Raw genomic sequence first — 23194 nt, 5'->3', positions numbered from 1 at the left:
AAAGGGGGTTGGCAGGGCTCTCAGGTCATAGTGGTTGGTGATTGGCTGAAAGAGTTTATCTAAAGACCTGGAATCAATAGAAGGGAGTACCTGGGTTAAGATAAGGGGTTGTGGAGAACAGGGTTCGTATTATGCAGGTAGCAGGCTTCAGAGAGAACAGATTGCAAACATTTCCTAGAAGACTTAAAAAAGGTTCCAGATTCTTAGTTAATTCTCTCTTGGATCAGGAAGAAAATCTGGAAAGAAAAGGGGATTCTCTGTAGAATGTAGATGTTTCCCACAAGAGACAACTTGGTCAAGCCATTTCAAAATATGTCAAATAAATATATTTTGGGGTGAAATACTTTGATTACTTTCAGGACTTGCTATCTATTATGTTGGTATCTTATTGCTACAAAAAGTCTACTTTGTCAGTCTTAAGGTTTCTGTTTTTTTGTTAATGCTGGTCAGTTGTGCCTGAATTCCAAAGGGAGGAGGGTATAATAAGGCATGTCGGACCACCCACTCTCATCACGTCCTGGACTAGTGTTTCAGGTTTATTTTAGAATGCCGTTGGCTGAGAGGAGGGGTCCATTCAATTGGCTGAGGAGCTTATATTTTTATTTATGGTTTACAACCATAAAGTAAGCAAGTGGATCTTCAGTTAGCGAGACCAGATCTAAGTATGCACAATTAGCAAGACACATTTGATAGAATGTATCTACACTCATACTGCACCCCTCCAACACACACACTTTTTTTCTCATTTTTTTCTTGTCTTTCAATGATGGTGCTTAAAGGCAAAGAGAAAAGATGCCCCTCACCCCCTCAAATCTGCAAGTGTTTTGGGCTGTGAGAAGCATAGAGCATTTTGTTTTACAGACAACGGCGACTGTGACTGTGGTGAGTGTGTATGCAGGAGCGGCTGGACTGGCGAGTACTGCAACTGCACCACCAGCACGGACTCCTGTGTCTCTGAAGACGGAGTTCTCTGCAGCGGGCGCGGGGACTGCGTTTGTGGCAAGTGTGTTTGCGCAAACCCGGGAGCCTCAGGACCAACCTGTGAACGATGTCCTACCTGTGGTGACCCCTGTAACTCTAAACGGTAATGTCTCTGCTTTCGTCCATTCCTTTTGTGGATAGGTTTATAGTGATCAAATTTACAATGGCATTTTGTAAACTCAGACCTCAGATTGCATTTGCTGGTTTGGTCTCCAAACATCCATCAAAACACACACAAACCCGCAGGGCCTCTGTGATCTTCAGCCTGGAACATCAGTCTCTAGCTTACCTCTTTCTCAGTCCTGGTTATCCAGAATCACGATGTCACATTCTGCTAGAGAGTAGCATGGGGAAACTGAGCTGATGTCCCACACTGATAACATCAGATCACCTCTCCATTACAATAGCAGCCACACAGAAGGAATGCCCTGGAGGTAGACGGATGACACCCACATGCAGTCAGTAGCTTTTCAGGGGAAACAGACAAGCTTCTTTCTTATCTGGAAGTTTATAGCCTGACCTTACTGATTCATTCCTATCTATAGACTGACAGAGACAAAGAGGCAGAAAGATGATCTTAGCTTTCAATTCTCTCCTGCTTCTTTACCACCCATGCTCTTTGACACCTTTCTTTGGTTGCCGTTATACACAGCTATTGTGTATTGTGTTTTCTTTTATACCACATGCACAATAACAACAATAAAACCTCACAATTTCTTAATGAAATTGGGGCCACATTTGTAGGTCAAGTGAAGCGAGCCTCCAAAATGGCTATTATGATATTGCAGTGGATAATGTATTATGCAGCAAATATGCTTCAGCATTTCAGATTTTCATGAACTCTGATGCCCAAAATGGTGACATTTGCATTTCTGACATAAACAGAGTGAGAAAAGCAATTTTTCACTCAGTGGTTACTCACCATTCAGGTGTCAAAACTTCTCTGCCACTGTCACTGGCAAACTAAGACAAGATGCATGCCAGGAGAAGCATGAGGACATGATTAGGATGATTTGAATAGGATCTAATGTAAAATGTCCCTTCAAGATGTTTCTTCTATTACTTTTCTGTTTCATCTTCTCTATAAACATGATTCAATCTTAAATCTGAATTACAAGATAGGAAATTAATAATAAAAGCCATTTGAATTTGGGGAATCAGGTAGAGTGACCTCCTTGGGATTTCTGTTAGTTTGGAGATGAGTCCATTTTTCCATTTATTCATGCATGTATTCATTATCAAGTAGGTATTAAGTGCCTACTATATGCCAAGAATCGTGTTACATCATGGGCAATGCAATGATGACTGAAACAGCTAGAGCCCCTGCCTTCACAGGTGCTGGGAGTCTAGTGGGAAAGATAGACATCTTTTAAAGTGATTGCGATGCTACCTAGGCTGACAGTTTTAATAGGGGAAATAGAGAGTGCTATGGAACTCTGCAGCGGGGGATAAGGCTACCAGACTAGCTAGTGCAGCCATCAGTGAGATGCACAAAGATGAAGAGATTTTAAGAGTTTCCACACTCACCAGACCCCTTCAAAGCCACTCCAAATAAATATGCGATCTAGATAAATCCAATGTATTTGCAATGCCAAGGCAACTTCACAGTAAAACCTTCCCCACTGCCTAATAGGTTGCCCTTCCTGTGGAAAAATCCTGAGACTTCCACTGTGAGGGAACTGATTGGTCTAAGGTTTAGTGAAGGTTTGCCTAAGGAAGTGCAGTTTCAGCTGAGATTTGCTGAGTTATGGGTGCGGGTTGGGTGTTTCAAGCACTTAGCAGAGCATACATTTCCATGGCCAGAGGAGAGACAGACAGCAGGTGTGTCCACAGTAAGAAAACTTTTGCTGTTTTTGAATTACAACAAGCACAATCTATTTGTAAAGTGATTTTCAGCACAAGATTAATTCAGGGTCTAAATTTTACTTTGCTCTATAGATGTCTTTAGAGTAGCTTAATTCTTGGACGATGTTCTTGGAAATGTACTTTTCTATAAATAGTGATCTTTTATTTAAAAGCCTGTATTAATGAGGATCCAGGCTGTAATCCACAGCTTTTGAGATCCAGGCTCTAATCCACACTTTCATTAAGACTTAGACTTATTCAAAAGAGATACAGAAAAGTGAATTGTGAAAATTATCGTATAAGACATATACAAAGTCCACTAATCATTCTTGGAATTCTGGTTAAGGTATAGACCATTTCTGTTAAGAAATTCAAAACTTCTCCTAGTCCCTAATCATATTTTAGGAACATAAGCTCTCTGTAGGAAAAAGTAAAATGAAAACAGCTAAATCAATTTATCTTCTTTGATTGTTTGTTTACTTAACCAATCAGGAACAATCATTACAGGTAAATGAAAATAGTAGCTATTATCAAGACTGGTTCAGAGAACATTGATTACTGAGTGGAACTCAGAATAATTCAGTGTTCACTTGGGCATTACCCAACTATCTTTTTGCAAATAACAAAAGATAATGACATCTATGAGATACCCCTATAGCACAAACTGCAACAACAGCAGTAAAGCAATATTCAAGCTGCAAATCTATTTTCCACCAGCATGAACTGATACACTGTTGGATACTGTCCACAGGAGCTGCATTGAGTGCCACCTGTCAGCAGCTGGCCAAGCCCGAGAAGAATGTGTGGACAAGTGCAAACTAGCTGGTGCGACCATCAGTGAAGAAGAAGGTTCTGCTTGTCTTAAATTGTTTTTTATTTCCTTATGTAGTTCTTGAGAGGCATAGTTCTTGACCCTCTGTGAATCGAGGGCTATTTAGTAGCTTGACCTTATTTGTACCAGAGCATTAGCTCACTGACATTCATTTTTTAAGAGTAAATGCATCCTATAAGACTAGAAACTTGATGGGTCAGGCCACAAGCATTTCAAAGTTGTGGCTATTCTATTTGACTTCAGCTCTGTTGCCAAGTTCACCTCTGCTTAACAAATTCAACTGTAGAGAATTCCAGAATGCTATATTTTTCAAACTAGAAAGGGAGAAAAATTGAAGAAATGGCTAGAGGTTAGCCCCCAAACTTGAATTCACCCTTTTCATCCAATTGCTTTATTTCAAGATAAGATAAAGCCAACCATAAATCAGTGTTCCAGATGGTGGCTCCCAGGTACTGGGTGGTTTCTGGTTAGTGGCCATTTTTCCTCCCCTCCATACACTTTTATTCCCAACCTTCCAAAAATGGGCATTACAATGACCATCCTCAATTCTCTGTTGCCTCACCCCCAAAATACAAGAAAGACCTATTCTCTTTCACTGCTAAGCAAACTTCTCTTGCTTTCATTTGTCATTTTAAATTTAATTACTTAGAATCAGAGTCTAGTGGGAAGGTTTCACCTCAAATATTTAAATAACTTGTTTTTTAACTGGCAATATCTTTTAAACAATAATTTGTGGACTTTAAAACAAAGGGGATGACTGACTCTTCCAACAGAAACAACCTGGGAGAAATGAATTTTGTATCATCCTGAACTCGCTGCATTATCATGCGGCTCAGGGTAGAATTGCTACTCTGCACACGTTAGAGATGTGACCAAGATGTAGCTCAGGTGAAGTGAAATAATCAAGCTAATAATGTATGACCCTCCAGAATATGTCTCTTGAATAGATGGAATTAGAATACGGAAATTAATCCATTTCCAGCATGGAATGAGTTAATGAACTTTATATTGTTTTGAAGATTACTTACATTGTCTCAAAATTGAGAGTTCTGACTATGCACAATTGGATTACCGTATATGGAGGGTCATGATATGTGCTCATAAAACCCCTCACCAATGCTTTTCTTGTGACCAAAGATAAACATGCCAAATAGCAGTACATTGGACAAGATGGTGTGCGCCTTACACTACTACCAAAGGCGAGATACATGAAAACACTGAGCAGGCAGCCTCTGTGGACTTCCCACATTAGTACCTGGTGCAAAGTCCTAGCATCACCTTCTGGGCTCATTTCACAGCAAGCACTGGGGATATTTACCAAGTGTTTCTGAGAAATGCGTAAAAATTGCAGAAAATGCTCTGCAAATTGCTAAGCCTCAATTCACTAACAACATGGGAAATCTAATGTGTTGAGGGAAAAAAGGAGTAAACCTTACATACATGTAAATCATACTGACAAGAACAAGGTACTTACTATATTTAAGTACACAGGTTTTTTTCCAGTAGATTATCATAAATGCTGAGATTGAAGAGGAAGACTAGGGCTCCAGTGGTATTTAAAATATTTAGTCTTTTTGTGTATTTGACTAAATTATTTAAAAATAGGGTGATACAACTATTTCTCACTCAAAAATTGAAAATAAACATTGGATTACTAATACCATTTAAAGCACTAATCTGGATGAATTTGAGAGAAAAAATGTTTTTAATTCAGTCTGTGTGTTTAAAAGCCACTTTTCTAATGAGCCTTTTTATAAGCTTTATTTCAAGTTACTCACCCAGTTATGTTACTGATCATACTACCTTGAAATGATGGCATCGTATTTGTCTTTTAACGACCTACCCTTCCCCCAACACGGGGAATTTTATTTTAATAACCCCGGCCAGGTCCAGTAAGCCTCTCTCTAGGCTTCAGTGCAGCTATTTGAAAGAAAATAGGAGTAAAATAAAATTCGCATAACTATATAATCTGTACGAATTGTCCTCAATTGTGCTGTGGGTGGGCACATCAAAAGAGATGTTATTAACCTTATTCATCCCATTTTACTGAGAGTCTTTTTGTGTGTGTGTGGAGACAATGCCACACTCTCTCTCCCTGGCTGGAGCGTAGCGGCAAGATCAAGGCTCACTGCATTCTCGACTTTCCAGGCTCAGCCTCATGAGTACCTGGGACTACAGGCGCATGCCACCATACACAGCATAATTTTTTGTAGTTTTTGCAGAAATGGGGTTTTGCCATGTAGGCCAGGCTGGCCTCGAACTCCTGAGCTCAAGTCATCTTGCCCGCCTCAGGCTCCCAAAGTGTTGGGATTGCAGACATGCACCACAGTGCTCAGCTTGAGAGTCATATTTTTATTTACCCTACCATATATGTACTCAGAGAATTGTTTCTCAAAGTGTATTCCATGCAACCTTAGATATGAAAGCATTACATGGAAAAAGGCACCGCTGGTAATATAAATCTTAGAAATAGGAAACTGGGTTTCTTGTTTTCTTTGCAGGACTTCTGAGAGTTGTTACACATTTAAATTAAACGTGCATTGTGAATCATCAGGAATGGGAAGGGGAGGAATTGAAATAAAGGATTCCCAAACTTACCTGACCATAAACCCCTTATGCTTTCCTTGGGAAACGTTGTTGTTGTTTGTTTGTTTTTGCTTTTGCTTTTGCTTTTTGAAAACTGCTAATTAATCCTAGAGCTGAGGCCTTAAACATATGGCCATCTTGACTCAGTGGTGCAGATACTCTATATTTCTCACACCCTCCCCAGACCTTCCCAGGCCCACCTCCTCACCCCTGTTTTCACATTTCTTCCTTCTCTGAGTATGGTTCCATGGACTGCTTGGCATCTTATTTTCATTCTATTATTCTAGAGTAGCACTGTAGACATTCACAAAGGAAGGGAAAAAAGAGAGGTCCATTTTCTATGAACAACAAAAGAAATTATGCAGCGAATTATGCAAATCTGTCGTTGCACATTTGATAATACTATTTCAATATCCAAACACTATGGAACAGGCTACATCTAGAGCCGTAGCAGTCATGAAAAGGAGTGGTGAAGTAATTAAAGCAAGATGGAAGTTGTGACTCAAAGATCATATTCTGCCATTCCATTAACACTTAAATAACCCTGGCCAGGTCAAGTAAGCCTCTCTCTAGGCTTCAGTGCAGCCATTTGAAAGAAAATTACATGTGGTTAATATTACTGAAAGGAGTATGATAAGCAGTTCACATATTTCCTACCTCAGAATAAAATGTTTCATTAAATATGTTCAAGGCAAGGGGAGTGAGCCTGCACTGTTCTCACAGAGAGGGGGAAAGAAGCAAGAAAACACTCCAATGAGAAAACGCATAGTCCCCAAGATTTCATGAACCCTAGTTAATTGGAGTGGCAAGTTAACAGGAGGTGTGGTAAAGGCCAAATAAAATAGCCAATGTATGAATTAAATATGCAGTACCATTTGCAATCAAACATATGAAATAACACACATCTCACCAAATCTCTTAATTAGAATCTCCTTTTTTTTAAAAAAAAAGGAGATTAAATACTTATTAAACAACTCACTAAGTGTACAAGCTCCTGTACAACCAACCTCTCAAATCAGAGTACCCAAGGGTGGGTCCCCAGAATCTATATTTTCAAAACTCCCAGGTGACTTAGATGACCATAATCATTTGGCAATGTCTAGACTAGGATGATTTGTAATTAGATTTCTTAATATTCCCATGTAATAGATATTACTAATGGGTTCAAAAACAGTTTGTACACTTAAATCTATCATCCAAAATCTTATTTATAATGCTAAATGTCTTGCTGGTTCCTGTTTTCATAGATAATCCAAAGCATATTTCTCACAGACACTGTCGGGTTTTTCATTTCAAACAAAATGTGAAGACAGCAAACAGCAACTTAATATTTCTATTTACGGCTATGGCATTTTTCTACCAAAAACTGACTATTATTTAATTTTTGTTAGAATCAGAGAACACATTCGATTCTGCTTTATTCATGTTTTTATTGTTAAGCTAATGAGATTATAAGTCTAGTAGGAGTATGTCCAAGATTATCAGGGGCAGCCCCAGTTTTAATGCTCTGATCCATTGTAGCATAACACACTAACTTTGGACCCATGTCCTAAAAATTTAGAATAAGAGCAAAAGGACTTCTACGTACAGGTTTCTGAAAAACAGTGTTTGTAACCATCATTGAAAAGTCTCCAACTTAAAAGATAGGAGAACAGTTAAGCAAATTTGTTTGGTTTTCTTCATCAGGAGAATGCCACATCATTTTGGCATAGGTCCTGGACTACTAAAATTTCTGGTAGATAGTACTGGCATCTCTGGCCATTTTACTTTACTTTTAATTTCTGTCATGACATTCACTTTCTGCCTCTTGAATGAGCTCAATAAGGAAGAATTCCCACTTGAAAAATATTTGAGGGAAACTGGATTTTTTTTTTTTTCAAATTAAGAAGGGAGCTCTACTGAATGATAGACAAACTGTCACTGTGGATTCATTTACCTTTATCCTTCTGGTCCCTGAGCTACATAACGCTTCAGTTTCAGTTTCCTGATATTAATTTATGTTACTGTTCCACAATACATGGCCAGCATCTTGACTATGCCATTGTGAGAAAGGCCCCTTTAAAACTATCAGTATCAGCTTGAACTGTGCAGAAATGTAATCTAGACATCCTTCATGCTCCCAGCAAAGAAGAACCTATAGCCCCCTCATTACCATAATCAGGGCCATTCTATTCCCAAGGCAGCTGTGGGTACCTGCCTTGAAGTACGTTCAGCCTGTGGCAATCCTGCCCATATCCGTTTGATAGGTGCATTTGATGGTCAGTCCTGATTGACCACATCTGGAACTGTTCTTCTGGAACGTGAGTAAAAACTAAAACCTCACTTCAGGAGAAAAAAAAAAAACCCTATGCCTTTCCTATTCTCATTCTGCACTATTGAAAACTCTAATTTACATATTAAAACTCAATACCACTTTGTTTTAAAAATAATCTCTTTTGGAATCTTTTTAACCTAATGAATGACTCCTTTATTTACAGATTTCTCAAAGGATGGTTCTGTTTCCTGCTCTCTGCAAGGAGAAAATGAATGTCTTATTACATTCCTGATAACTACAGATAATGAGGGGAAAAGCATCATTCACAGCATCAGTGAAAAAGGTGAGTGGTTTCCTTTCCATTGCCCATGGCAAATGACACTACACAGGAGAAGAGAAAGCAACCAGAAAATAGCTCTGGGTAGCAAACCAGGAAAGACATTTCCAAATTTTTGATGAAGTTTCTTAAAGTTTCCCAAGGATTGAAAGATGCCAGTTAGAAGATTCAGTATGTTCCAGTGTCTCTTATTAAGACCAGATAAGGGTCAGACACAGTGGCTCACACCTGTAATCCCAGCACTTTGGGAGGCTGAGGTGGGCAGTTCACTTGAGGTCAGGAGTTGGAGACGAACCTGGCCAACATGATGAAACCCTGTCTCTACTAAGAATACAAAAATTAGCTGGGCGTGGTGGTCTGCACCTATAATCCCAGCTACTTGGGAGGCTGAGGCAGAAGAACTGCTTGAGCCCAGTAGGTGTAGGTTGCAGTGAGCCGAGATCGCGCCACTGCACAGAGTGAGACTCTGCCTAAATAAAAAACCAGATAAGATGACTTGGAGTTGCAGCAGTCATCATCTTCCTGAAAGCTGACTGATGAATTATAGAAAGGTAAGTGAATTAAATGAAATGTAAGCAAAAGGTCTATCCTTAGGAAATGGTAACAGAGAGGAGTGTGTCCATTTTTTTTAAAAGAGTGTGAATCAGGCAAACCTTGGTTCAAATCCTTCTCCATTATTTAATAGCTGAGTGACATTCTGGAAGACACTTGAATCTCTGAGTCTCTATTTCCTCATCTGTAAAATGGAACAGATAATAGTACTTTTTCTAAGTGTTGACTCAAGGATTAAGTGGAATAATGCACATAAAATAGTGGCAATATCTAACTCTCGATAATGGGTCATCAAATGATGATGCTGAATCAGAAAAGACATTAAGCAGCAGATGAGGAAGGATGTCAAGGTGTCCATTGCTCCTGTGGATTTTCATCCACACCAACTCATAGAGTCAGTTCTGGACTTGGGAAAACCTTAAACATTTTGCATTCAGTGAAGGGGAGAGAGAAGTTTATATTTAGTAGAGAAGAAAGTAGGTGAGAAGGTATTCATACTTTGATTGAGAGGGATTCAAATGTTAGTGGGTATCAGACTTCGTTGGGGAACTTGTTAAAAATGCCTATATCCTGAGTCAACACCATCTGATGTGTGGCCCAGGGCTCTGCATTTTAACAACTACCCTGGCAAGCCTGATACAAATGGTCCCAAGATCTCCCTGTGAGCGACAGCCCTAACACGGACTGCATTCTCATTTACTCACAGGTAAATACGAGGCACTCACAGGTGCCTCATATTTTCTGTCTTTAATCAGTGATGTGTTCCTCCCTAAACCATTCCTGCAGATATGACAGCTACATTAAATCAGACCTCATCAGACCTTGTTTGCAACCTCCTCCTCCCTGCAAAAGCTTGGAGCCTAAGTTCTGCCCCAGACAACAGCGACAGGGCCAGGCCATAAGGCAGATAGGTGTGTTTTGTTGTACCTGCTTGCTTATTGGTATGCTGATAAAATATTAAGTCCTGAATTTGAAACCAAAAGTATCAAATTGGCATCACTGTAGAACATAAAAACCACAGCAATGTCAAGGGAACCAAAAAGTAGGTTCAAGACAATTATATCCCAATCAAGAAAACATGATCAGAAAAAGGTCACATTGCAGTTGCTGAGGGCAAGGGAGAGATAGAGGTTGGCACAATCCAAGGAATCTGAAGATGATTGTGAACTTGGCCTTGAAGCTCAGGTATGCTGAGTGCCCCTGGAGACTTGCTCTGGAAGCTCTCATGTAAATCAACTCCTTTGAAATGCATACATAAAATGAGTCTTATGGCCATTCATTAGGGAAATATAAGGAGAATCCTGCCGTACAAGGAAGAATTACTTTATAATACCAAAAAAAGCCTGCCTGCTCATTATCTGTCTTATAAAATAAAATTCTCCAACTACACTCCCAACCCTCTGTGACTGTGGCAGTGGCTTTAGCAAGTTATCTTGAAATCAAAGCCATCCCTTATCGTATTGATTCTATTGAAAAAAACGAGTTTCAAACAACAAAAACAAATTTCCAGAATAAGTCCTGCTTTTAATTCAGAGACTTTTGTATCTAGTTGGTGATTTTTTTTTCGGTGAAACATGCCTTGGGCTAAATGCCTCCTCAGTACTGAGCTGTTGTCTGTTCCTTTATTCTTCCATACAATACGAGTGGCACCGCAACATGCCACTCTGCAGAGCACGCACAGATGCCCTGATGCTTTTTACTATGGCATGTTATTATCCCCATGCTTTTGTAGTAGGGAAAAGTGAGGGGAAAAATTACCTCCCTGAGGCTTAACAAGAGTCACCTGACAGCTTCCAGGCTCCCTCTTCCTCAACAAATGTCCACATGGTTGGGTAGGCCTGGCGCTTCCAGGGGCCAGCAGAGCAGAACCTGTCCCCAAAAGTCCATAGTCCCTCCTGTCTCCCATCTCACAGCTTTCAGAGTAGAAAATCCCAGGGTGGCCTGGTGGAGGCTTCGGTAGAAGAGGCAAACTGAGAACTGTGAAGAGAGAAAGGGGCTGATCCCCAGGATCCTCTAAGCAAATTGAAAAAAAAAGAGCTGAGTGAAGGGTCACCACCAGGTGCTTGTAGACACAGGTGATTTCTTTCATCTTCTTTCTTGCCCCCACCATCTGGAGGGACTTCCAGAGCATAAGAGCCACAACAGAGTCAAGGAATGATAGGCGGGAAGGCTTCCTGGCTGGAAAGTACCAGCTAGGGTAGATGCTATACCCACAGGTTCCAACTTAGAGGCTCCAGGTCCTTGAGGTGATGAGAATAGAAAAGGGGAAAGAGTGCTGTATTTGCTGTAACAATAGTAATATTAATTATTATAGCAGCTCTTATTTTTTGAGCCCTTACTAATACCATTTGCCAGATGTTCTATATATTTTACATAATTCGCTTAATATTCTTAACCATATAAAACAGGTACCACTATTATTTTCATTTTAAAGGTAAGGAAATTGAGGCATAGAGACATTAAATAATTTGCTAGGTCTGGCAGTAATTACGTGCCAGAGCTGGTGGAGGAGCTCTGGCAGCCTGGCCTGGAGCCCGTGCTCTGAACCACTGTGCTCTACTGCCTCCTACTGGCTATACAATCATCATACATATCTGAATCACAAAAGGATGTTAGATCAGCATCATCCAACAGAACTGGTAGGCAAACCCTGTATGTAATTTAAAATTTTCTAGTAATTACATTAAAAAGTCAAAGAAACAGGTAAAATGAATTTTATTTACCATGTTATCAAAAATATTGTCATTTCATCGTGTAATCAATATAAAAGCTGAGATTTTTTATATTTTTTTCATACTAAGTGTTCAAAATCAATGTTTATTTCACCCTTACAGCATAAGTTACTTGGGAAAACTCACATTTCAAGCACTCAATAGGCACATTGAGCTACCAGATTGCACAACGCATGTAGCAGAGTTAGATACCCAGGACGTTAGAAGTAGGTGCTGCACCGACCTCGACTCAATAGGCCACATTGCACACAGTGATAGAGGTGACCCTCTTCTTCCATGTAGAAATCCATTTGCAGTCTGAGCATCTCAAGAAACATCTGAGTATGAAAAGTGAAGATCTCTATTGTGTAAGACCTGCTCTGGCACTTGGACCAAAATCTTTAATTGAGAAATGTACAATTTCTGAGACTTTCAGTTCTTAATGATCTCTGTCAGACCGCACCCATTTCTTCTTTAGTCTCTTCTGGAGAACCCTCCTAATTCATGTCTAGGTGCAGGATTGTAGCAAGCTTCATCTTGCTTTGAGCAGGAGCATACTATGCCCCACCCCAGGCATTTCTTAGCCAAAGATGTAGCCAGTATATATTCTCATGACACAAGTCTGCTGCTTTATTTGCAGGAATGTGCTAACCTATTAGAGGCAGCTATGGTTCATTTGCTATGTGAGAATATAGTCTTTAGATCTTCATACAGTAATAGGTATGTCATTAGCTCCTTTTCTTATTTCTGCATAATCTCTTTACATGGTTTCTTGGCCAAAGAACAAAAGTGTGTTAGGCCAGGCATCATGCTGTTAGTGGGTAACTAGTCCTACTCAGATTCATATCGACTCCAGATCCTTACCTTAAAGACAGCAGGACTAGTCATATGTGTTTAACTCTCCTAATTAGATCTCTAAAAGCAGTAAGACTTAGGATAAGCTAAGCATCGTTCATCTCCTCCTCAGATACCATGGATTTTGCCTCATTTCTTGCAGAGGGATGCAGATATCTAGCAATAATGTTATGTGGGATTTTTTTCCATGAAAGTAAGAGGAGAGCATAATTATCATGTTTCATTAAGAAATGTATCATCTCCTAGGCATATTGCAAGGACTATTAGTCATTCTGCTGTGAATTAGGAAAGGTACTGTATAATGGGAAAATTACATTAATATCATCAATAGAGTCAAAATAACATTTCAGAGAATATTCAAGTTGAAAGGACCTTACAGAACATCTAATTTCCCAAACTTGCTTGAAAATAAGAATCATTTAGAATATTTAATAATACAAAATCGGTGGCCTTATCCAAGACCCACTGAATCAGAATATTGGGGAAAGGGTCTAGGAAGCCGTGTTAGTAAGCAAGAACACTTCAGCTTATTGTTATCATCAGAAAAGTTAAGGGAACATTGAACTTTGTTTTACAGGTGAAGGACCTGGGGCTCAGAGAGGTCAACGGACTGGATCACATTCACACAGCTACTGTACATCAGATAGGAACTGAATCCGCCTCTCCTGAATCTAGTCCAGGAACTTCCCCCAAAACCAGACTACTGCATTAGGGTTCAACAAAATAGAACTGAAACCCATCATTGTCTTCTGTCTATAAAGAAAGAAGGAAATAGTAACTTTTTCAAGGGATAGGTTTTATATAAATTTTAATGTAGTCTTCTAGAATCCCCATGATTCAAGAAGGTCCATAAAAAACTGATCGCATGCAGCACACACACACACACACACACACACACACGCACACACACATACACACTCCATTTCTACTTTATCATGGACTCAGAAGAGACCATTTTTAGTGATTAAACTAGTCTTTTTTCTTAATCCTGTACATATTCTATGTGCATTAATTATCACTTTTTTGGATTCTCTTTTAGAGTCAGCCGTCAAATCTACATACATTTACTTTGAATAACTAAATTCTTCCTTTATCTTTTGTTCTACTTTGAAGGAATGCAGGGCTATCCTTCAACAAGTAACTCATTTTTAAAATTTAAGCAAAGCAAAAATGGTGTCAATATTTATCCTCTGCTGCAGAAAAAGTAGATGGAAAATCCAACAAGAAATGCCTTTCCAATGTCAAAATGTTGATTTTACCACCTTCTTATAATTTTCTTTATTTCTGCAGATTGTCCAAAGCCTCCAAACATTCCCATGATCATGTTGGGGGTTTCCCTGGCTATTCTTCTCATCGGGGTTGTCCTGCTGTGCATCTGGAAGCTGCTGGTATCATTTCATGATCGTAAAGAAGTTGCCAAATTTGAAGCAGAACGATCAAAAGCCAAGTGGCAAACGGTATGTGGAAACTTAGGGCTACTCCTTGTCTAGGGGAGAAAGAGGCTGGTGGAAGAGACTGAGGGGCTCAGCTTTCTTCTGCTCTGAGAGTTCAAGTGTCACATTTTTTCTCTCCCACTCTTGCCATGACCCCAACAGCTTTGATTTCTGTTCTGCTTCGGGGGCAAAGGAACCTCTATCCACTATCTGGACCCAGATGACCCTCATAGCATAGATTTGTCTCAGTGCGGTGGGGATTTCCACCACGATGAAGAGTCTCATGAGGCTCCTGAGACAGCTGCTTAGGGACATCAGGGAAGTATATTTTTACCAGTGCTTCCTCACCACTAGGAATTATCCCTCAGGCCCCATTTGATAAAGCACGGGTGCTGTATCTAAACATTTCCATAAATTGGTTATGTTATAATGAATGGAATAATGTTCATAAGTAGTATGATAATTCATGCCAATTTTTATGGAAATACTTGTTACTGATCTAATCGGTTACAAAGCAAAATTGAGATGATTTTTTAAATGCCATGCAGTTATTTTTTCTTAATAACATAAATTTTAAACGGAGACTTGAAGAAAAGCCCAAAAGTATTAACCTTTAAATACATAAACTCAATAGGAATAATTTAAGTGCCTTCTCTTCACAAGAGGCAAGCAGAAGGCAGGACTATAGTTTTCTGTGTTTCTTTTCCACAGGAGAGATAATTACATTTCTAGAGATCCATAGAAACAATTTCATGGTTTTAATTTCATCTCTCTACCTCTAATGGTGTGTCCAGGTATCTAACAGCAATGATCTTACATTGCTGATTCTAACAACAATGATATCACTGGAGAAAATGCAGGCAGACACAGTGCTCCTTTGGATTTGTCCACGCAAATAATTTGATGTTAACAATTTTTATAGCAATGCCTTCAATTCCTAAAGCAAATGGAATTTTCCATTTTTGATAAATTTATCTTGATAAGGGATGTTTATGTTGTATGCAGTTATTCTAAATTAATCATAATATGTGGTACAGGGCAATCAACAGTGAAAATTTTTATCTACTTTATCTTCCCATTAAAAATGTGCTAGATACAACAGCCAAATGCAATATATGGATCTTGTTTGGATCATGATTTGAACAGTCCTCCTGTAAAAATACTTTTTTAAAACAACTGGAAAAAGGCTAGGCATGGTGACTCACACTTGTAATCTTAGAACTTTGGGAGGCCAGGACAGGAGAATTGGATCACTTGAGCTCAGGAGTTCGAGTTGGGCAACACGGCAAAACCCTGTCCCTACAAAAAGAAATACAAACATTAGCCAGGCATGGTGGTGCACACCTGTAGTCCCAGCTACTTGGGAGGTTAAGGCAGGAGGATCACTTGAGCCATGAGGTCGAGTCTGCAGTGAGCCACGATCATGCCATTGCATTCCAGCCTGGGTGACAGAGTGAGACCCAGTCTCCAAAATAAATAATAAATACATGAAACGACTGAAAAAAGATTAATACATGCTGGGTATTAGAATGATAGCAAGTAAGCATAATTTGATTAGGTATGATAATGGCATGGTGACATTGCTAGAAAATATCCATATTTTTTAGAGATGCATACTGAAGGAGTGAAAGGAGATGCAAGCTGGGGTTCGCTTTGAAATAATTCAGCCAAGAGAGTGGGATGGAGGGATAGTTGAAGCAGGTGTGGCAGAATTGTGATAACTGTTGAGTCTGAGTGATAGGTCTTTGGAGGTTTGTTATATAGCTTTCCTCTTTTTGTGAAAGTATGTGTTTTCCATAATTAAGCAAAATTCCTCAGGAGAAGATATAATTTACTCATTCCTAACAACATAAAGGTAAACAGATAGGTTAGCTTGGTGACTTAGAACACAGTACTAATAAGCCCAAAATTGTAGGACAGTTCACTTCACCTGACCCCTGGCCACAGATGTTTATTTTTGATTTTTATCAACTCTCCAACAAATGCCTTATGATGGTTAGAAGGGCAACCTGGTAAAAGAATGTGGTTAAGTTGCCACAAAGGACAATAGCAGCAAGCCCCATAACATAATCCTGGTATTTCCATTTTGAAGAGCTAAACTGAGGCTCAGAGAAGTTAAGGGACTTCCCTAACTTTTGGTGCATAGTTAAGCTGAAGCCTAATTATTCATTGTTCTTCTAAGCACAGCCTTTGGTTGACCCTCCTAGAAATAATAAGCAGGTGTTCCACAAACACGCACTTGGGCAATTACGTGATGTGTATCTACTAACCAGCACATTTCAATGTTCTCATACAGAGGCATAAATACTGACAAGTGATTAATATCTTTAAAATAACATTTAATTAACAGTTAATTTCCCCAAAAACATGAATCGTTCTCCCTCAGGATGTAGAACATGACTGAAATTCAAATACTGAATTTTTGCTGTTTCTTCATCTAACATGTGACCCAAACATGCATTAAACAGAAAAAAAAAAGCGTAAGTGGAAAATATTATTCCCTTATTAAACTGAGTTTCTTTGAATAACAAATGTTTGATGTTCCTGACTAGATAATGACTGGATAGTAATTATTCACTTGGATGCAAAAAAGGTTTAACTCAAATAATTCAGTTTAAATTTCACTAACATCCTACTGGAAAAAAATGTCGCTCACTGCACACGTTTAGAGGTTTTCGATTTAATTGAGTGTTTTCTCTAAAACCTATTTCTTCTTGAAGAAGTGAATTTGGTCTTCGAAACCCAGTGCCCTCCAGGGACAATCGGGACAGTCAGTCCTCCTGGCCATAGGACTGCATTGGACTCATAAAGTGGCAGGGCTTAAGACAGAAAGATCTCCACTCCTACCTCCTAAAACATTTCAGAGCAGCTGTAAAGAAAGGTTATCTTTTTATCATGCTTTTAAAAATAATGCCCACCCCCACATATTCTTTATGAAAACACAAATGAAACATATTTAAATTCATCTTTGATTAGACATTTTTTTTTTCTAGGATGACAAGTCATTAACTTGAGGCAAAAAAAAAATGTTCAGCCTGACATTTCTTACAGTCATGGATTGATTTTCTACTGTGCTAAGCAAATCAGGTCTGCGTTTGGCAGTTGGTCGATCATTAAGGAAGCTGTGGGTCATGACAGAGTTTTCCTATTACCACTTTTTCAATCTTGAAAAATGTGCCATTGCATTTGCAAAATCCAAGCCTAAATTAGCACTCCCAGACTCCTGGGGGAATCAGCCTGATCACCCCAGATGGTTAGGGGAAAACTGACCTTTTCTGAGCAGTGGATTGCACACTCACCTGAAATAGAGCAGGACTCAAGCCTGCATTTCTCCTGGAAAGTCTGCGTAGAGAGGTTACAGTCAGAAGAGCACTACAGGAGGCAGTGTGGACATTTCCACACCGCCTCCTGGAACCAAACCCAACGTGAGTGCATTATCCTGACCTCTGATCTTCAGCTAAGGCCAGAAAATACCCTACCACACACAACAGCAATATGTACTTGCTCTTCATCCACTTTTACACTTCCACCTTACCCTTTTACTCTGGTGAAGTCTGCTTTACCCATCACTCCCTATAAGCAATGTCTTGGCCCTAAACCAGTTTTGCAAGGGACTCCCAAAATATTGCAGACCTGAATGAATGAAGTTGCTTTAAAATGCAGAATGTTGCTTTAAAATACAGAAGTTGCTTTAAAATACAGAATGAAAATTCTGCCATAAAAATTAAACATTCAACTAAATATCTACTAAATAACATTGTGTTATCTTGTCAGTTGCAACTCAAGTCACACTCAAGTGTGGGATATGGGTGTATTGTAATATGTTTGACATGATATAGGGTGCATCTACAAACAAGTACCTGGTGCTACAGAGCTCTAAGCTGGCCCTGCTCACAACCTGTGTCCTCTTTCCAAGTGTCTTTTCTGTTCACAAAGGTGGGAGCTTCCTGGAGGAAGCGAGAACTTCCTCCAGGACAGGCTTCCCCTGTCATTGCTGGCCTAAACCTCTTACTTTTTTCCATCTTGCTTCTTCAGTTGAGTCCCTCATTCTCCTGTAACCAACTAGATTCTAGTCTCTCAAATTTAATAGAATTCCATGCATGATTTTTGTTTGCAAATGAGACTCCATCTACATCTAAATTCACATCAGTCTGCCCTTTGCCTTCAAAATCTCAAATTCTTAGGGCAGCAGGACTAGATAAGATCTAGAGGTCCCTCAGAATTAACCAGGCTGCTCTCAGGAATAGAAGCACGATACCAACTTAGCTTTCACCCATCATCCACCATCAGCCAAGAAACCTCTTTTCTGTTTGGCTTTATGATAGAAATAGCGTATCTCTTTAAAGGCACATAGCAAAGGTAACATGCCACTGACCAGAGGTCAGGCCACTGGCTCTGGACAACACAGAAGCGGATGCAGCTGTGATTCCCACTCACAATGAGGGCACTGAGGCCAGTGAGTGTGAAAGACCAGGGAGTGTTTCCAGTCTTATTCCGTTCTTCTAAGAGCTGAAAGAAATGTACTGAGCAAGCAAAGACAATCATGTTCTTTTTCAAATCGACCCCTAGAAATTGTTACCATAGATATAATTCATGGAATGAGGTGATCAAAGTGTAAGATTTTAACTTAGAAGGTCAGAGGCAGTACCTGGATTCCATACATACTCAGTAATGGGCTTAGAAATGTTAAGTGTACCAAAGCCCTGGGGGAAAATATCTTAATAATCCTCTGTAAAACCTAAAAGAAAAGGAAATTCCAAATGTGAAGAAAAGCTATAAACAGGAACTAATGAGAAGAGGCAGCATTTATGGAGCATTTGCTATCTGCTACACACAGTGCTAAAATACTTCACCTGGATAAGGTAGGCACAGATATGGACACCAAGGCTCAGAGTGGCTTCAGTACGGTCATGTGGTGGAGCTGGCTTTGGACCCAGACTGTCTGTTGCCATAGCCTGTGTGGTCAGCCTTGGAAAGTGGGAGAGAAGAAACTGTACCTTACCCAGACACCTTCCTCCCGCCTGGAACAACTAAAGAGGCTTGATCCTTCTGGACCTTCTGGTCCTTTTGGCCACAGCACCACTGCTATTGGCACCTGGAGGCACATCTACAGCCCAAGCAGCACAGCTGAGCTACCCAGAAGTCCCACACCCAACCTCCCCACTGCCCCCAAGGCAAAGCCATTTTTCCTGGCCTGCCTTTGGATTGCCACTCTTTCATGACCCCAGGGTCCTCCATAACAGTCTCTTGTGGTTGTCTTACACACTGTTTTACATAGTAAGCAAAAGACAGCTGGTTCTTTGGCTACCCAGAGTTTTGATCTGATCTGATCTCAGCATGTTTATTTGTGCCCTTGTTAGATGCTTCTCATCAGTAACACGTTTGTTAAAGGCAAATACTGTGTGGTTCATTTTTTTATGTTTCTACCAGTTTCGCTTTTCCTGTTTTTTACTTTTTTGGCTTTGATTTCACTTTTGGTTCATCTATCACTGTTCGCGCCACTCATTCCATACATACTAAGCACCTGCTCTGGGCCAGGGACTCAGTGCTGGGAAAACAGCAGTGAGCACAATAGCTGAAGCCTTGTTTTCTATCTGTAAATTTGTGCTTTACCAAAAGAGGTAAGATTTTTAGAATATTCATATGGGACATGTTCTGTATATTTAACAAAATGAAAATGTATAAATTGCAAAACACTAAATGTATGAAATACCAAATTAATCAAAATCGTTCTAATAGTTTCCAAGATTGAGCTTGACTCTGCTCTTCCATTTGCACTATGTATTAAAACAGTATAATAACAAAATGTACATATTTTCACTTGAATCTTTTTTTTTTTTTCAGGGAACCAATCCACTCTACAGAGGCTCCACGAGTACTTTTAAAAATGTAACTTATAAACACAGGGAAAAACAAAAGGTGGACCTTTCCACAGATGGATAGAACTACTTTATGCATGAAAAAAGTCTGTTTCACTGGTATGAAATGTTAATGCACTATATAATTTTTTTCTCTTTGTTGCTTCAAAATGAGGTTGGTTTAAGACAATAATAGGACGTTTGCAGATAAGTTATCCTCTACATGAAGGTGACAGACTGTTGGCAGATTCCAAATAATCAAGAAGAGAAATATCCTTAGCAAAGAGGTGACTTTGGGGATCATTTGAGGAATACTAACTCTGTTGCATTAATGCTTCAAAAAAATCATCAAAATGATTCATGGGGGCCTGATTTGCATTTGAAAAATGGTTGAAATTAGAAGCTCATTTGTTTCAGGAATGCAGCTACCTGAGTTCTTTGTCTCAGCAAAGTCACAAAGCCCATACACTCACATTGTATATCTATACTTGCCAATTAATTCTAAACTTGTAGGAAATATGCCCTCTCTTGAAGGATAATTTTTTGAAATCTCTGAGAAATGACATTCTGATTTTACTTCAGCTAAGAAGTTGCAATTCTTCTGAAGATACCCCAAATATAAGATTGAACATTAAGTGTTAATAATTTTTGTGAATTTATACACACCTAAACGTTAAGTACACAAACATTTTATTTGTTTTACAAATGAGGAATAAGTAATTTATAAATTAAGAAGTCACCTATAAAAATAAAAAGATAACAACCCTATCATTTAACTTATTTTTAAATTACCTGAAAAACGATATTCTACACTCAGTTTCCTTTTTGACCCTGAGTTTTCAAACTGTTACTTCCCCCATATTTCTCAATCCACTTCACTCAGTTGCACAGTCTTTTAAACCCTGTAATTGTCACACAAAAGTTTCTTTAAAAAAAATAAATACTTTAAATGGTTAGCTTATTCAAAGAGCACTCCTATAATATAAAAGGAACCTGTGTTAAACACAATAAAAAAAATTTTTTTTTTTTTTTTGAGACGGAGTCTCTCTCTGTCTCCCGGCTGGAGTGCAGTGGCGCGATCTCGGCTCACTGCAAGCTCCGCCTCCCGGGATCAGCCATTCTCCTGCCTCAGCCTCCTGAGTCGCTGGGACTACAGGCGCCCGCCACCGCACCAGGCTAATTTTTTGTATTTTTAGTAGAGACAGGGTTTCACCGTGGTCTCGATCTCCTGACCTTGTGATCCGCCCGCCTCGGCCTCCCAAAATGCTGGGATTACAGGCGTGAGCCACAAACACAATAAAATTTTAAATGGCTCTAAATCAAGTACATCAAAAGTATACAAGTCTTAAAGGCTTTTTAATGCATACTCTTTTCCCATCTGTGTAACCCAACTTGCACATTTCAGCTGCATGTGGTGAATATGCATCATACATTTACTTTAAGAAGTAAGATTTTACTTGCAAAATACATGTGCAAATTAGGGATCCATCAGCTGATGGAAGAGATGGACTCTAGAATATTATTTCTTATGGTTATTACTCCTTTACAAAGCACTTTCATCTCACTTGATCCTCATAAGGAAACTAAGGCTCAGAGTGAGTAGAGCTGGGTTCAGAATCTAGATCTTCTAACTCCAAGCCATCTTCTCTTTCCACTGCAGGAAACTGCCTCTTTTGTCAGTGAAATAATAGAAAGATTGTGTTAGTTAAGCGATAACTGTCATTTGTTTGAAAATGTATTTGAGACTAAGCAAATAGCATTTAAACTACTGGCATACAGATGAGATATTGTACTTTTGCGCAATGTTGATGACCTTTGATTAAATTGTAATGTGAAGCTTTTACTAGGTGAATAGTTCATTATGTAGTGGAGGCTTCGTGGTTGTCCATTGAATTGTCACAGCAAAATCTATAAGTTTCTTCAATTCTACAAGATAGATCCATATACATTCGATCACTTGGAGACTCTTTTTTTGCTGGTTTTTAAATAACTCAGGTAAATCAGACCTTTACGGAGTACATGGCTAGATGAAAGAATTACTGAACAATCACCTTGAAAATCCAAAGGACTAATATACCCTTTATGTTCCTGACTGATGCACAGAACCTGGGGGAAATCTACAGCAACATACAGGTTGCAACGCTGATGACACAACAGCAATCCTCTCCTCTACATGGACTTACTGTTGTATTTTTTTTTATTATTACTGGAATGGGATTTTAGAAAATAGAAGTTACCTTTGTGTGTGTTTTAGGGAAGGTAGAGAAGAATCTGCTCTTTCTCTGAAAACTGTTTTGACCCCAGGCGGGACCTTGGAAAGGCCAAAACATTAACAGTAGTACTTCTGTTCACTGAAGAGTTATGTTACCTGAAGATAAAATGGTTTTGTCGTGTTTATTATTGTATTTTGTGTTGATGTAAATAAACATGGTAATTTAAACAAGGAACCTCAGAGGGATGATAGTTTCTTTTATTTGCTTGGTACAAAACCCTCTTCTTGGATTTCTGGATTCCTCTGTGACCTGTTCTGACTGCCTTGCTGGTTTTGGTCTGGGGCCAAGGAGAAGAGCAAAAGGAGGCAGTCACAGAAGGCAAGAGACAGCAGGGAGTGGGCCTGGACATCACCATTTTGTAAAATCAAGTTCTTTAGAGTTAGTGCTATGAACTGAAATGTATCATCTTCCACCCCCAATAGCCCCTGTCCCCCCAAAATTCATATATTGAAATCTTAACCCCCAATATCTGAGACTGTAGTTGTGCTTAGAAATAGAGCCTTTAAAGAGATAATTAAAGGCCGGGCATGGTGGCTCATGCCTGTAATCCCAGTACTTTGGGAGGCTGAGGCAGGCAGATCACAAGGTCAGGAGTTCGAGACCAGCATGGCCAACATAGTGAAACCCTGTCTCTACTAAAAATACAAAAATTAGCCAGGTGCAGTGGCAGGCACCTG

General features: G+C 39.4%; 1 protein-coding gene across 3 annotated transcripts in view; it reads left to right on the top strand.

Moving 5' to 3' along the window:
• ITGB6 (integrin subunit beta 6) overlaps positions 1–22685 on the top strand; it is a 90859-nt gene extending 68174 nt beyond the window's left edge. For all 3 annotated transcript variants that reach the window (XM_007965120.3, XM_038002029.2, XM_007965119.3), the window contains 5 exons: positions 862–1084; positions 3578–3675; positions 8722–8841; positions 14244–14410; positions 20231–22685. In XM_007965120.3, the coding sequence (XP_007963311.1) occupies positions 862–1084; positions 3578–3675; positions 8722–8841; positions 14244–14410; positions 20231–20329 (707 nt within the window). In that variant the 3' untranslated portion in view covers positions 20330–22685. The remainder of the gene's footprint in view (positions 1–861; positions 1085–3577; positions 3676–8721; positions 8842–14243; positions 14411–20230) is intronic.
• The last annotated feature ends 509 nt before the right edge of the window (positions 22686–23194 follow it).

This window comes from Chlorocebus sabaeus, chromosome 10 (assembly GCF_047675955.1).
Source record: "Chlorocebus sabaeus isolate Y175 chromosome 10, mChlSab1.0.hap1, whole genome shotgun sequence".
NCBI lineage: Eukaryota > Metazoa > Chordata > Mammalia > Primates > Cercopithecidae > Chlorocebus > Chlorocebus sabaeus.
The sequence above is the reverse complement of the archived record's forward strand: the minus strand, read 5'-3'. Positions and strand labels throughout refer to the sequence as shown.